This window comes from Trichechus manatus, unplaced genomic scaffold (genome assembly GCF_000243295.1).
Source record: "Trichechus manatus latirostris isolate Lorelei unplaced genomic scaffold, TriManLat1.0 scaffold00047, whole genome shotgun sequence".
Lineage (NCBI taxonomy): Eukaryota > Metazoa > Chordata > Mammalia > Sirenia > Trichechidae > Trichechus > Trichechus manatus.
The window spans coordinates 8,946,705-8,962,514 of record NW_004443983.1 but is presented as its reverse complement, the minus strand read 5'-3'; the positions used below and the strand labels follow the sequence as shown (position 1 = coordinate 8,962,514).

Below are 15,810 nucleotides of genomic sequence, written 5' to 3'. Positions count from 1 at the left end.
GCTTTAGGAACAAAACAATTAAAAAGTACTCTTAAGAGTCACATTTTTGGTATAGAGGGTAACTGTGCACTGATATATCAGTTCTCCTTTTAGTCAGCACTTAAAATTCTGATTTTACTTAACAGGAGATTGTGTGTTTGATGAATAAATTACCTTTCCGGCATGGCCAATGTAATCAGTTTCAGCTTGGCTGAGAACGTTTACAGCCAAGAAAGCTAATGATAAATACTGCTGCTGTTTCTCTGGTGTAAATGGCATTTATAAAATCTTTAATAGCCACCTTAAGCCCTCCTAGCTTGGCAGGGTCCAAATCATATAGTGCCTGCCAAATCTCCTGCATTGTACTAAATTATTTCTAGGGATTATTGTGATAAACTTTATAAATGAATGAATAGGAAAGGGATGGGAGAAGGAAACTGTTGATTATAGGAAACATTCCCTCCTGAGGTTAGAAACAGTCTGAAGGAGAATTATACCTCACTAGAAATGTCGTCTTAGACAGAAGGCTTTCAGTGGCATAAAATTCAAACTAAGGCTCCCTATTCAAAATATTTGAGCACCAGAACAAGAATAGGAAAGCAAAGGCTAGCTAGATTCTGTCTTCCGGGAAACAAATATATTCACAACCCATTCTAACACAACCCATTCTAGGAAGGATGCTGTGAGTGAATACGGGAGGGGCATCTGGGGCTGCCAGTGGGTAGTGACCAGGGAAGACTTCCTGGATGAAGCAACATCAAGATAAGTGCAAGGCAAGTAGCTTTTAGATAGGTCCTGAGGGTGGAAGGGCACATGCAAAGGCTCAGAGTTGTGAATGTATGGAACTACATAGGTTGTTCAGCATGGCTGAAACCAAAATGGGGCACAGGATGTAAAAATGAGGCTGGAGAAGCACTCAGGGATCTCAAGACCAAGCGTGCTTTTCTGCTAAGCTAAGAGGCTGAAGCTTAATCCTGAAGGTGTTTGGAGGCCACTGAGGATCTCCCACCATAGCAACATGGTCAGATAGTGATTTAATCTGGTGGCTACGGAGAAAAGACTCAAGAAGGCCCGAAGACAGTGACTGCAAGATTCCAGGAAAGAAATGATAAAGGCCTTACCCCAGTGACTTGCCCAAGGTTATGTAATTGCAGAAGTGAAAGTGGGTAGTGAGAAGGAGGCAGATTAAAGAGCTATTTAGCAGACAGAGGGACCTGGATGTTAGAGAGGGCGAGGAAGGTGTCAGGGATGACTCTAAGGTTTCAAGGTGGATGATGAGTCTTGGAAGAGGGTAGATCTCAACAGGAAATCGTGGGTGGGAGGAAATACTCTGGACAGAGAAAACAGACTGTGAGAAAGCTCAGAGCCTGCTGCAGGACAGGTAACAAAAGTACATGCAAGTAAAGCAAATAGCAATTAGAGGTGGAAAGCCATCTTGCAAAAACATCAGGGAGCATTTTGTGCTACAAAGAACTAGGTATAAAAGAGTTAAATTGAGTAAATGTTAGAAAGTTTGCTCAAATGTGTTGTTTCTCCCGCTGACTTTGGTAAAATACCATGGAGTTGCATATTCATCTTGTCTCCCACTTGCATCATTCCTGAAAGGAGGTTGGAACCCGGGACTGGGAAAGACAAAGCTAATTGTCTCAGGGCCACCTGTAAGTCAACTTGGGATCACAACATAGGCAGCTGACTGACACTCAGGGGCTTCTTATCTCTCCTCTATTATTCAGAAGCATCGGTCCATCCAGAGCGAGGGAATACAGACGTCAAAAATACTCTACAGGCAGTTTCTACAAAGGCACAAATCTGAGGCGTGCTTTCCAGGCTGCTCCGTGCTGCAGGGAATCGCCAGCCTGGTGATGGCGTCTAGCTCACCAAACAGCATCAGTATCTCAAAGTGACTTCATTGCTCCCTTCTTTTGTTGTGTATATAGTAACTCTTGTCAAACGATAACTTACTTATTTTGGGGAAAAAACACCTCCCAAAAGAACACCAACTGCTAATGCTGATGATAAAAAGGAAGACCAAGTCGAAAGGTTCAAGAAGTGATCATTTTAAACCAGGCAACTAGAAGCTTTGTTAGACTGGTGAATGTGGATACTTACATGCTATAGTGGTAGTTTCATAATTAGGGAATTATAAAGTTCTCAAGTATTTTTCTTTGGAACATAAAGGATCATCTCACGGTATTTTAAATGTATGTTATTTCATTTGCTTAGAAGCATTTGGGAAGTACGTCCTTGTTGCTCTACTCAGAGTTGCAATAATAATGCTTGCTACTAGCCTTAAAAAAAGAAAAAGCTCCTAAGGACGCAGGCATTGCACACACCTCTGTAATGACCAGCAGGGGCAGAAAAGTCACAAACTGTTCAAATCGGAAGTGATCTTAGAGACCATCTCACCTAGGATCAGTACCTTTATTTTATAAGACAAATAAGGCTTCAAGAGGCAAAGTGACTTATCCAAGATTATGTAATGAGTTAGTAGCTGTCACGGATTGAACTGTGTTCCCCCAAAATATGTGTCAACTTGGTTAGGCCATGATTTCCAGTACTGTGTGGTTGTCCTCCATTTTGTGATTTTCATATGTGTTATAAATCATAATCTCTGCCTGTGGTTAAAGAGGATTAGGGTGGGATGTAACACCCTTGTTCAGGTCACATCCCTGACCCAATGTAAACAAAGTTTCCCTAGGGTGTGTCCTGTACCACCTTTTATCTTACACGAGATAAAAGGAAAGGGAAGCAAGCTGAGATTGGGGACCTACTACCACCAAGAAAGCAGTGCTGGGAGCAGAGCACATCCTTTGGACTCGGGGTTCCTGTGCGGAGAAGCTCCTAGTCCAGGGGAAGATTGATGAGAAGGACCTTCCTCCAGAGCTAACAGAGAGAGAAAGCCTTCCCCTGGAGCTTACACCCTGAATTTGGATTTCTAGCCTACTAGACTGTGAGACAATAAATTTCTGTTTGTTAAAGCCATCCACTTGAGGTATTTCTGTTATAATAGCACTAGATGACTAAGACAGTAGCACAGCCTAATTCCTTTCTAAATTTAGTACCAATGAAACAGCAATCTAGTATTGTGGCTTAAGAAAAAGATATTTTACTGTTCTTTATTTTTAAAGATCTTGTCTCATTATTCATGTGTGAATTATGTGTGAAATGATCTAATCAGAAAAGGGAAAAGTCAATGAAAGTATAACTCTCACCTGCTTTGCAGACTTCAAGCTGAAGTATTATGAAGTCAGCAGCATTTGACAAAATATCATATTAATAGCTATCCCTATAGCTATTTTATTTTGGGGTACACACTCATGCCTTGTAACTGGATTGGAGTAATCTGTGAGGAAGACCCAGGGTAGACTTCTGTCTTCCTTGCCAACAGTCAGTCAACTGTGGGCAGCAACCCAGCCTACCTGGCCTGGTGTTTTTTGTTGAACCACATTCAGTCATTCTTAAAATTAGAGGTAGTCTTCCCCTGAAATGTCTGTCATTCTTTCAAAGAACAAAGAATTTTTATAGATATACAGAGGAGAAGTATTCCTTTTAGTACCCTCAGAAAATCTTTAACAGGAAAGAAATGATGAGTCAAGTACTATTCCTCTCTGAATTCTACTTCCTCCTGTTTTCCCATTGAGCTCACAGAAAGATCTGACTCACTGATGAGCCTTTGGTGAATAAGTCAACAAATGGGATTTTGAAAAGCTCTCCTCTGTATGTAATAATCAATCATCACCAATTTAGTGCCACTTTTAACAAGATCTGAGTGATATGGATCCAAATTCAAGAACGTCCAAATAGTGAACAAGGGTTTAATACACACCACACAGGAACACTGGGAAGGAGAAATATAACTTTCATATATATCTTTGACATTTATATACGCACACATAGACACATATATGTGTATATATATATACACACACACAGATATATATACATGTATATGTGTATTGGCAAATGATTATCGCTCAGCTGCTAACCAAAAAATTGGAGGTTCAAGTCCACTCAGAGGTGCCTTGAAAGAAAGGCCTGGCGACCTATAATCTACTTCCAAAAAATCAGCCATTCAAAATCCTATGGAGAACAGTTCTATTGATTGACACATACATACATTTATTTATTTATTACTCTTTAGGCCATAAATTAATCAGAATACCATGTTTTGTTGGGAGATAAAGAGGCCTTGGTTGCACTGTGTTTGAAATGCAGTAACATCAGATGAGCTGATGCAGCACACAGATTGAGGTGTGGGCCTAAAGATCAGGAGAGAGATCAGGCTCACAGGGGCAGGTCTGAGTCTTAGAGGTCAGATTATATTACAGTAGAAGGAGACTTTGGATATTATCTCAGTCTCAAAATGAGGGGCATCTTGAGATGAGGAGGCTGGGGCCCAGAATGGTTAAGTGCCACGCCCGAGGTCATACAGCTAGGAGGGGTCACTGCTGTAGGGCTGCTTCCATTCAAGGTAAAAGGTGTGCAGAAGAGCGCCAAGGACAAGAGCTGAGGCTGAGGATAGATGCCAGGGAAAGAAGAGAAGACCCAGAACTGCAGGGTCCTAGAGGTTCGAGAAGAACACATCAGAAGGAAAGTGGGACTTAGGGTCAAGTCCTGTCGAAAAGGACTTGTAACAAGAAAAGGTCACTGGATTTTTCAGTTAAGAAACCATTGGTGATTTAAAAAAAAAAGAGTTTCGGTAAACTGTCAGGGTCAGAAGCCAGGCGGCAGTGGGCTAAAGAACAAATGGAAAATGAAGCAGAAAACATGGACTACTCATGAGAGTTGGCAGCGAAAGGGTAATGTTACGAGAGTAGCTCATGGGAGAAGAAAATAATCTCCCTGGGAAAGAAAAGATCTTGTGTTTAATTTGCTTAGACTTCTTTTTTCAGATTTAAAGTGAGCTACTGCTGTACTTTTCCATTTACCCCATCCCATTATACAATCTTCCAAGTCAGATGAGCATTAAAAAAAAAAAAAAAAAAAAAAGCCATTTATATTTACAACAATGACCAAAAAAAAGAAAAAAAGAGTAGCTCCTGAGGCTGCTTATGTACATTGGAACACCTCATGGGATTTGGTTCCTTGGTTTGGAGGTTTAGAGTCATGGTTTCATGGGATATCCCAGTTAATCAGCCTAATAACATGTTTAGTGCTTCTGTTCTACCTCCTAGTTCATTACATAGTGCCTGGGGTCTTAAAAGCTTGCAAGTGGCAATCCAAGGCACAACAATTGGTCTCTATTCACCTGGAGAACCAGAGGAAGGAGAGTCAGGAAGAGGAGAAGGACATGGAATGTGCAGATAATTGCCTCTTTTGCCATGAGACCAGAAGAACCTGATCAAAAGGGGAGAAATGTAGACCAGAATTTCAAATTCTCATGAACTCTAGACTTTCTGGAGCCATGGAGGGTGGATAAACCCCTGAAATTATTGACCCGAGATCATCTTTAAACCTTAAACCAAAAATATCCCCTGAAGTCATCTCAAAAATGAACAATAGTTTAGCTTAACTAAAAAAGGTCAGCCTTGAGCATTATGCTCTTTTAAGATCTTTTTACATGGGATCAAATTAACAACAGTGACTGGAAAGACTGAATAGGAATCTTAGGGCTCAGTGAGTTTACATTAATGAGGGAGGAACACTTCAGAAAAGGAGGGAGAGAATGGTTACACAACCCCAAGAATGTAATCAATGTCAGTAAATTGTACATGTCGAAACTGTTGAATTGGTGTATGTTTGCTGTGTATATTCTCAAGAACAACAACAAAATAAACGAAATTTAGAGAAAAAAGCCACTCATAACATACAGTTAAGTGAAAAAGCAGTATTAGAAAACAGGGTGTACTGTATGATCCAATTTGTTTAAAATATACACAAATAAAATTTTTACAAGGCCATATATACAAAATGCCCAGTGTTATTTCCAGGAGATAGGATTTAGGATGCAAAGAAAACAAAAATCCTCACAACTGGATCAGTAAGCAACATCATGATAAAGGAGAAAAGAATGAAGTTGTCAAGGATTTCATTTTACTTGGATCCACAATCAATACCCCATGGAAGAAGCAGTCAAGAAATCAAAAGATGCACTGCATTTGGCAAATCTGCTGCAAAAGATCTCTTTAAAGTGTTGAAAAGCAAAGATGTCACCTTGAAGACTAAGGTGTGACTGGACCAAGCCATGGTGTTTTCAATCACCTCATATGCATGCGAAAGCTGGATGATGGAACACGGAAGAAGAACTGACGCCTCTGAATGCTAGCAAGGAATACTGAATATACCACAGACTGCCAAATAAGGAACAAATCTGTCTGGAAAGAAGTATACTAGAATGCTCCTTAGAAGCAGAGATGGCTAGAATACATACTTTGGACATGTTATCAGGAGGATCAGTCCCTGGAGAAGGATATCATGCTTGGTAAATAGAGGGTCAGCAGAAAAGAGGAAGACCCTCAACAAGATGGATTGACACAGTGGCTGCAACAATGGGCTCAAGCATAGCAACGATTTTGATGGTACAGGACTGGGCAATGTTTGGTTCTGTTGTACACAGGGTTACTATAAGTCTGAACAGACTCTATGGCACCCAACAACAACAACAGGCAGGGTTCAGTGAGGAAAACAAACTATACTAGGTGTTTCAAGTGGAAAGGATTTAATTTAGGCTGTTCTGTACTTGCAAACTGTTGGGAAGGTGGAGAAGAAAAGGGTGGGTAGAGGACACCCCGAGCTGTCATGTTTGGCATCACAGCTGCAGTCACTCAAAGTTCAGTAAACTGCTGCTGCCTTCCCACCTGGTCCACAGCTCCAGGGCTGCAACTGGCAGAGGAATGAAGAGTCTGGCCAGTCAACACATGCCCTCGTGCCCACCAAAGCCTGCATGTCAGCAACCACTGTCATGGCCTGAGGGAGAATGGCTCCCCACCTCCCTTCTGTCTTCCAAACCCACACAAGGACATCTCACTGGCGGAGCTGAAGCTGTATCCAGAACCCAGCTGTTAATAACGTCTGGAAAGCAGTCCCAAGGGTCCAGCTCCTTTGATTCTGGGACGATTAAATAGAGGGGTAGGAATGGACCAAGTGCCAAACAATAACCATCACAATCTACCCTCTTTGGCTACTCAGCAACCATGAGCACCCTTTTACCCACATTAAAACTTCCAAACAACAGCAATGGCACCACACTTCTGTGACTATCCTTTGCTCAAATGTAAATGGAAACCATTAGTTACTGTATCTATTTTTACATGGTCTTCACTCCTCTTCTACTTCAATGACAAACTCACCTAGATATCTTATAACCTAACTACTAAATTATAACTTCATAATTTATAAACCAACTAACCTAATGTAGGAGCCCTGGTGGCTCAGTGGCTAAGAGATCGGCTGTTAACCAAAAGGTTGGCAGTTGGAATCCACCTACTGCTACTTGGAAACCTTACGGGCAGTTCTACTCTGTCCTATAGGGTCACATGAGTCGGATTCAACTCGTTGGCAATGGATTTTGAACATTTTGTAAACCCATAGGGGAAAAAAGAGGAAAAACGAAAATTGTCTATGTATATATAAACAAGCAAAGAACTCTGATGGTGCAATGGTTAAGTGCTTGGCTGCTAACCTCAAGGCTGGTGGTTTGAACCCACCAACCGTTCTGTGAGAAAAGACCTAGCGATCAGCTCCCATAAAGATTTCAGCCTAGAACACCCTATGGGGCAGTTTTACTCTGTCCTACAGGGTCACTGTGTTGGAATCAACTCAATGACACACAACAGAAACAAAAACAACAATAATGTAAAAAAAAGCAAGAACAGATGCACAGGATAGCCATCATTTCTGTGAATCTATGTATTCTACCTATAAGAACAGCAGCATCATTATACTGTCTCTAGTTGGTAGCATTTACCACACCTCCAGGGCATGGAAAAATGTTACTCCTCATATAGTGACATAACTAGGTCCAATGGGATGGATGCAGGCCAAAATGCCACTTGCCACCTGTCCTTTATAAGTCCCCCGTCTGACTGGTAGACTGTGGTGGCACTTTGGGTCTCCAGGGACTGCCATAAGCTCAGAGCCAGTGTCCAGTAATGGCCTGAGAATATGGTTATCTCTTTTCCCTACTGCACAGTTGCTCTTATAAGTGGCTATGTTCTCTTTGGGATGGCTAGAAGGAAGATTTACTGTGCCCACTTGTGGCAGGATTGTACACATCCTCCCCCTCATTCAGATGGCTCTAGGTGCGTGAACTGGGTCACATAAGGGAACTGGATAGAGATCATGATTCTCGATGGTGGCAGCAAGTCAAGTTCACCAGTTTTTTTTTGTTTTTTTTTACTATAAACCTCAAGTAAGACTTTAGTAGGTTGCCCATTTATATCAGTCAGTCCTACAAACCCCATGACCAATTAGCCACTAACAAAGATCCCTACAGGTCAAACCATTTTGATTACTACTCAGGCCCTATTGTCCAATAGGCTAACCAAGTGTACATTGATTTCAGCAGTTAAATGGTATTAAGGACCCCATTTTAATGATGCCATCTCCAACTCAACTTTCCTGATTCTCTAGGCCTCGGCATTCCTTCTACATTAAATCAGGGAAGTTCTGACATTTCAGCATCATTTAATGTAGCCCTCACCTGAGTCCAGGTTTCAGTCCCTCAAACTGCCTGAGCTAAATTCTGGATTCAGAATCCAGAATCTCTGGTAGTTATATAAATAAATTCATCATCAATCCAAAACTGCATTCTTCCCTCCCTGCTCTAGAATCCTTAGACCCTAATCCCACACATCCCCTCAAGTTTCTGTGAAATTAAATTAACAAAATCTTACAAATCTTTTGGCATTTTAGCTATATCGTTCAAGGATGGACTTTCTTCTTATCCCCCTGGGGCATCTTGGAATTTGACTAATTTTAGGTCTAGTGGAATTGAGGAGGAGAAGGGCATGAAGATATCTGGTATCCCCTTTAAAGGTAACTACCTCTGATAAGATTATTTCAGTCTCCAAGAACAGCAGGACTAGCTTTATCAAGAGGGAGGAGAGACTGCTTCTGTTGGAAGGGAAACTCAGTGGGGTCTGCATGATCTAGGTATTTGAAGTCATTTGACTCTACCCAAATATCCCCATTCAAATTCTCAGTTTCATCTTTTTCTATCAATGCTTCATCTTCACCTAAGACACCTAACGTGACTGTGAATTAAATTTACACTGGAATTTAGCAACCTGCAGTATCTGATTCTTGGCTACATCAGCCATGTGGCTATAAGAGATGAAGCAGAAAGCATGGACTACTCGTGATTGTGACCTGAGATTAAAAATTCATCGTCATTTTGTTTCTTTAAGCAATTCATTATTGCTTAAATGTAGATATACCATAGCTATGTAAACTATTACCTTATTAATGATTTTTTCAGCGTGTGCAATAAATTACAGACTCAGGCCCAGATTGAAATTAGAAGAGATTCTATACAAGTATTGCACCTTACTAGAATGATAATCAATTGTCTAGACCCTGGATATGAGGGCAATTTGAGTTCATCCGAGGAGCCCTGGTGGCTCAATGGTTAAGTGCTCAGCTGCTAACCAAAAGGTCAGCAGTTTGAACCCACCAGCTACTCTGAGGGATAAAGATATGGCAGTCTGCTTCCATAAAGATTACAGCCTTGGAAATCCTATGGGGCAGTTCTGCTCTGTCCTATGGGGTCGTTATGAGTCGGAATCGACTCAACAGCAGTAGGTTTGGGTTTGAGTTCATCTAAGGCATCTGGTTCCTATTGCATTGGGCCCATTGCAGCATCTCAGGACCTGAGGTCAAACCAAAGTCCTGTAGTCCTTAGGCTGGGGAGATGCCCTAGCCATCGTGGCTCAGAGGACAAGAAGACCCTTTTCTCGCTGGCCCACACGTCTGCGCATCTTCCAGCCTTGCAGGGCATCCCCTCAAGGAGGGGCTAGCTTATTTACATAATGAAAACTGACAGAATCTAATGTGACATCTGCATAGATGTAATCTCTTTTAAATAAACAGTACTAACAAATGTTTATGGTCAAGAAGCTTGCTGTATTTTAACACGAAGCAGTTTGGCCATGACATTCAATTTAAACATCCTGAAATTGAGTTTTCCAGTTGATGTGTGAGGCATTTTTTTTCACAACTCACTAAGTCCATTTGCCTTCACCTTCTCAAATGTTTAAAAGAGCAACATGTTTTAATGGAAATTACAAATTTGCCTATGTCCTCTGTCAGGCTCCTTTACAACTGCTATAATCATTTCTTTAGGCTAAAAATTCTATTCTGCTCATGTATTTCTAACCTGCAATCATTCTGAAGACCAGGATACAATTTTAAAGGCTTGAGGTTCCAAGCTGGAATATGAAATTTATTGTGTGGCTCCAGCTCTGTGCAAATTTTTCCACAATTTTGCCCAAAAAAACAGAGGCCCATCAGTACCCTGATCAAGTAGCCCTGTCATTACTGTTACTTTCAGAGTTGGAACAAAATGCACCCAAAGTTTCCTCTGACCCAGGACTTCTAGAGGGTGAATTTAAAGTAGCTGCCTCTAAAAATGTTTTAATTGTGGCTTGTACAAACATAGAACAAACAAAGCACCCTTTCTCCAGAAAGGTAGGTGCCAACCACATACTTTCCTCAGAGCTGTTCCCTAAGGTCAGCCAGTAAGATAAACGTTCTCATCCTTGGCTCAGTAAGTCATTTAAAGCAATCCCCTCCTCTGAACAGCACTACCTAAGCTCTGTGTGCAGGAGATTTAGTGAATGATAAACAAGGAAAGCAGGAACTCTGCCAGCCACTTTTTTTTTTCATTATGTAAAATTTATTTGTAAACTAGAGTTAAGAAAACAGAAATCATCATATGGAGATAATTATTAGTTGTATCTTGGTATATTTATTTCTAGCATTTTTCTATTTCTAAATATAAATATGAGGAGCCCTGGTGGCACAGTGGATAAGTGCTCGGCTGCTAAGTGAAAGGTTAATGGTTCGAACTCACCAGCTGCTCCACAGGGGAAAAATGTGGCAGTCTGCTTCCGTTAGGACTACAGCCTTGAAAACCCCATGGGCAGTTCTGCTGTGTCCTATAGGGTCTCTATGAGTCAAAATCGACTTGAAGGCAATGGATTTAAATACAAATATATGTGTACAAAACTAGAGTTTTGTGGCCTCTATATTTCTTTTCATGCTCTTTTTTTATTGTGGTAATAATATATATGACAAAACATTTGCCATTTCAACATTCTTTGCATGTACAATTCAGTGACATTAATTATGATTATCATGTTGTACAAACATCACCACTATCCGTTTCCAAATTTTTCCATCACTCTTAACAGAAGCTCAGCGCCCCCTAAACAATAGTTCCTTTTTCCCACCTCCCTCCCGCTTCAGGTAATCACTAATAATCGTTGGTCTCTATACATTAGCCTACTCTAGATATTTCAGATAAGTGCAATCGTACTGTATTTGTCCTTTCATAACTGACTTATTTCATTCAGCATAATGCTTTCTTTTTCTCATGAACTGTTTATTGATTTACATACAGTATTTAAATCTATTCATTGAACATCAAATTGTGACTCTCAGAAATGTTACAGTCTGGCCTCTAACATAGATTGCCCTCTTTTAAACTCTCACTTTCTTTTCACAGAAAATAGCATTTTAAGCATAGGATTTTTTTTAATTTTTTAATATTTATTTTGTTGTTGTTGAGAAAATACACAGCAAAACATACACCAATACAACAATTTCTACATGTACCATTCAGTGACACTGATTATATTCTTTGAGTTGTGCAACCATTCTCACACTCATTTTCTGAGTTGTTTCTCCCCCGTTAACATAAATCCACTGCCCCCTAAGTCTCCTATCTAATCTTTTGTGTTGGTGTTGTCAATTTGATTCCAGGTAGACAGTTCTTAAAAGAGCGTAATGCGCTCAAGGCAGACATTTTTTTACTAGTTAAGCTAAACTACTGTTTGGTTTTAAGAAGACCTCATGGGATATTTTTGGTTTGAGGTTTAAAGATTATCTCAGGGCAATAGTTTCAGGGGCTCATCCAACCTTCATGGCTCCAGGATGTCTGGAGTCCATGAGAATTTAAAATTCTGTTCTGCATTTTTCCCCTTTTTATCAGGATTCTTCTATGGAATCTTTGATCAAACTGTTCAGTAATGCTAGCCAGGTACCATCCAGTTCTTCTGGTCTCATTGCAAAGGGGTATCAACATAACGTTTTCAAGCTTCATCCGTGTTGTAGTATGTATCAAGACTTTGTTTCTCTTTATGGCTGAGTAATATTCCGTTGTATGTATTACCACATTTTGTTTATCCATTCATCTGCTTATGGACAATTAGGCTATTTCTACCTTTTGGCTATTGTGAATAGTGCTGCAAATAACATTGGTGTACAAGTGTCTGTGTTCCTGCTTTCAATTCTTTTGGGAATATACCTAGGAGTAGAATTGCTAGATCATACAGTAAAATTCTGTTTAACTTTTTGAGGAAACACCAACTATTTTCCACAGTACCTGCCAGTCACTTTTATGGAAAGAAAGTTAAGTAAAGGCAGAAATATTCCAGACTCTAACTCTTTGCTAAGTGTAACTTCAAAGCTGTCCTTTAATACTTTCAAGCTCAGTTTTTTCATCAATAAAATTACGGATCACATATTGCCTCCTACCTTAGGATTCAGATAAGAGGATAAGCCAGTGTTGGTAAAGCAACTTGAGGTAAGCTCAAAATATTATTAGATTATCTAGAAGCCTACATAATGCTTAGTTATAAGCCACATCCATAAATCTCTCAAAATCCTCAAGGGAGACACACAGTTTACACATCTAGAGCAGCCCTAGTGAACAAAAGGGAGGAGGGTAGGTGTGCTGGTCTCCAAGACAGAGGGGGACTCCATTTAGAACTGGTTAATAAAGCACTTTACTCAACTTCAGAGAGTCTATACTCTTATCAATAAACTGGTCTATTCCTACCCTGTCTACCTCTCAGGGTTATCGTGAGGATGAATGTTAGAACAGGATAGTGGAGATGAAATATCATGGTTAATAAAGCCTAGAGAAAGTACTTTATAAATTGGAAAAGTGTAGTTACAAATGAAACATCATTATAATTTCAGGAGGCCACTTCAATGACAAGACTCATGTCATAGCACAGAGGGGCAGAGAGATAGCCATGACTTGGAGCCTCTTTACCTGATGGTGGTGCCTTGCAAACGGTCTATCTTCTTATTGAGCTCTGCGATGATGCTGTGGAGTTCCGTGATGCGTTCCTCGTACCGAAGTGTCGTTCGCTCCTGGACATCCTCATGCTCTCTCATGAGGTGGGACTGCTCACACTAGGATCAATAGAATGGAAGTGCCAATGAGTTGATGCCCCTATAGATGAGTGATTCTAAGTTTTATGGCCTCGGCCCATCACAACCTCAATACAGAGTATGCCCAAAATAAAACACCCACCTGCTCACTTGTCTGGCAATCCTAGGAATCACATCAATAGCTAAATTTTACAATATCCGTGGTAGACATCTGAGTTTTCTCCTTCCTAACACTCGTTCTGTCTTTGGGGGAAACACTGCACACAGTCTTTGTGAGACTATTCAAGTAGTGGGCATATGGTCCAAACTGGACTCAGATATCTTCTTCTGAGAACTGAGTCTTGAGTGGATGAACCTAATGCTGCTTAGAATTGATTCTCCTGACTGAGCGTCCTGAAGAGACTGTCCCTTAGCTCCTGTTCCCATATCCCTAGAGCTTGCTTCCAGAGTTCCTTTACGGCTATTCAGTGTCCCTTTTTACCAATCGATTCCTTTTTTGCTGATTTTGTCAGAGTTATGTGTCAGCTGCTTTTTGACTTAGTAATCTTAACTGTTATAACCCTATTTCTTATCTGGCTGTGTTATCTGCAGTCATAATGCTTTCCAATATCCTTTCCCACCACACTATAAGCTCCTCAAAGGCAGTGACTAAAAATTTTCATTATTTAGTGCTACCAGTTGCCATTGAGTCAATTCTAACTCATGGAAACTCCATGTGTGTTAGAGTAGAACTGTGCTCCAAAGGGTTTTCAGTGGCTGATTTTTTCCTAAGTAGATTGCCAGGCCTTTCTTCTAAGATGCCTCTAAAACCAAAACCAAACCTATTGCTATTGAGTCGATTCTGACTCATAGTGACCCTTTAGGACAGACTAGAACTGCCCCATTGGATTTCCAAGGCTATAAATCTTTCCAGAAGCAGACTGCCACATCTCTTTCTATTTCTCAGCTGGTGGGTCCAAACTGGTTAGCAGCCGAGTGCTTAACCACTGTGCCACCAGGGCTCGTAGGGTACCTCTAGATGGACTCAAACCCCCAACCTTTCGGTTAGCAACCAAAAGCGGAAACTTTGCATCGCCCAGGGTCTCTATAAGCACCTGGCCTATGGCTAGTTTACTATGGACAATCTGTAAGTGCTTGAAATGAATAAATTGCAATGTCATCAGTGTCACGATGGCTACTTTGCAGAAATAATAACAAAAGAGGCTCAGGAGCTTTCCTTATTCAGCATTTGATGGACTAAGAGGCAACAGATGCTATAAAAACATTTTTGTAACCAGAGTTTAAATTCTAAGGAACCCCTTTCACCTCTTCCTCTTTTCTCCACCCTCCTGAGCCTCCCTCCAACCCCTACCAGTCATTGTGCAGCTAATCTAATTTACATAATAAAGAACACTCCTCAGCAATGACACAATAGTCCAGCTTATGTCTCTGTCTACTACATTTGGTCTCGATTAATTTCATGTCTAGCAGAAGAATTCTAATTTCATTTTTAACAAGGTTTTTTTCTAATACCAAGAGCCTACTTTGCAGGTTTGCACTGTCAGCTGGTAGCAGGCAGGACAGGGTAAGACTTCTCACCTACTACCTCTAACGCCCTCCTCCACTTCCAATAGCATAGCACAGAAGCTGCTGGAGCAGGGACAAAAAGCCTTCAAAGTTAAGCAGAACAATACACTAAGCGTAACTCAGTAGTGAAAAAGAAGTACTCAGCAAAGAAGCCTGATAAATACTGTTGGCATAAATCATGGCAGGGACCACACCTACGAACACGGCCCTGAACATCAGCTTGATCAGTATTAAAGAGGTTACTGCCTGGGGGGTTGCTCAGAGCTCCAGAAGTAAGGTAGGAGGCATGGAGTAGTACTTTCAGAGAAATGGTGACATTAATTACTGTTCTTTGTGACAAGCTGAAACATCAAATAACTTTCACTCAAGGTCAAGTGCTTAGCTGTTAACCAAAAGGTTAGCTGCACGAACCCATCCAGTGGCCCCTTGGGAGAAACACCTGGCGATCTGCTCTTATAAAGGTCACAGCCTAGAAAACCCTACGGGGCAGTTCTACTCTGTCACATGGGGTTATTATGAGTCGAAAATCGACTTGAACTAGATAGTAGATAAGAATTATCTCAGGTGAAGGGAAGGACAGCACACACTACAGGGGAAGTGAGCACAACTGGACTAAACCAAAGCTAAGAAGGTTCCTAAATACAATCAAACACTTTGAGGGACAGAGTAGCAGGGGTGGGGATCTAGGGACCATGGTCTCAGGGGACATCTAGGTCAACTGGCATAACAAAGCTTATTAAGAAAATGTTCTGCATCCTACTTTGGTGAGTGGCATCTGGGGTCTTAAAAGCTTGCTAAGTGACCATCTAAGGTGCATCAATTGGTCCCAACCACCCGGAGTAAAGGAGAATGAAGAACACCAAAGACACAAGGAAAGTATTAGCCCAAGAGACAGAAAGGGCCACATAAATCAGAGACTTCATC

At 40.9% G+C, this 15,810-nt stretch overlaps 1 protein-coding gene across 3 annotated transcripts in view; it reads right to left on the bottom strand.

Annotated features, from left to right (window-relative positions):
• Positions 1-15,810, bottom strand: part of MCC (MCC regulator of WNT signaling pathway) — a 326,867-nt gene that overhangs the window by 112,567 nt on the left and 198,490 nt on the right. For all 3 annotated transcript variants that reach the window (XM_004376987.2, XM_023731965.1, XM_023731966.1), the window contains exon 3: positions 13,199-13,341. In XM_004376987.2, the coding sequence (XP_004377044.1) occupies positions 13,199-13,341 (143 nt within the window). The remainder of the gene's footprint in view (positions 1-13,198; positions 13,342-15,810) is intronic.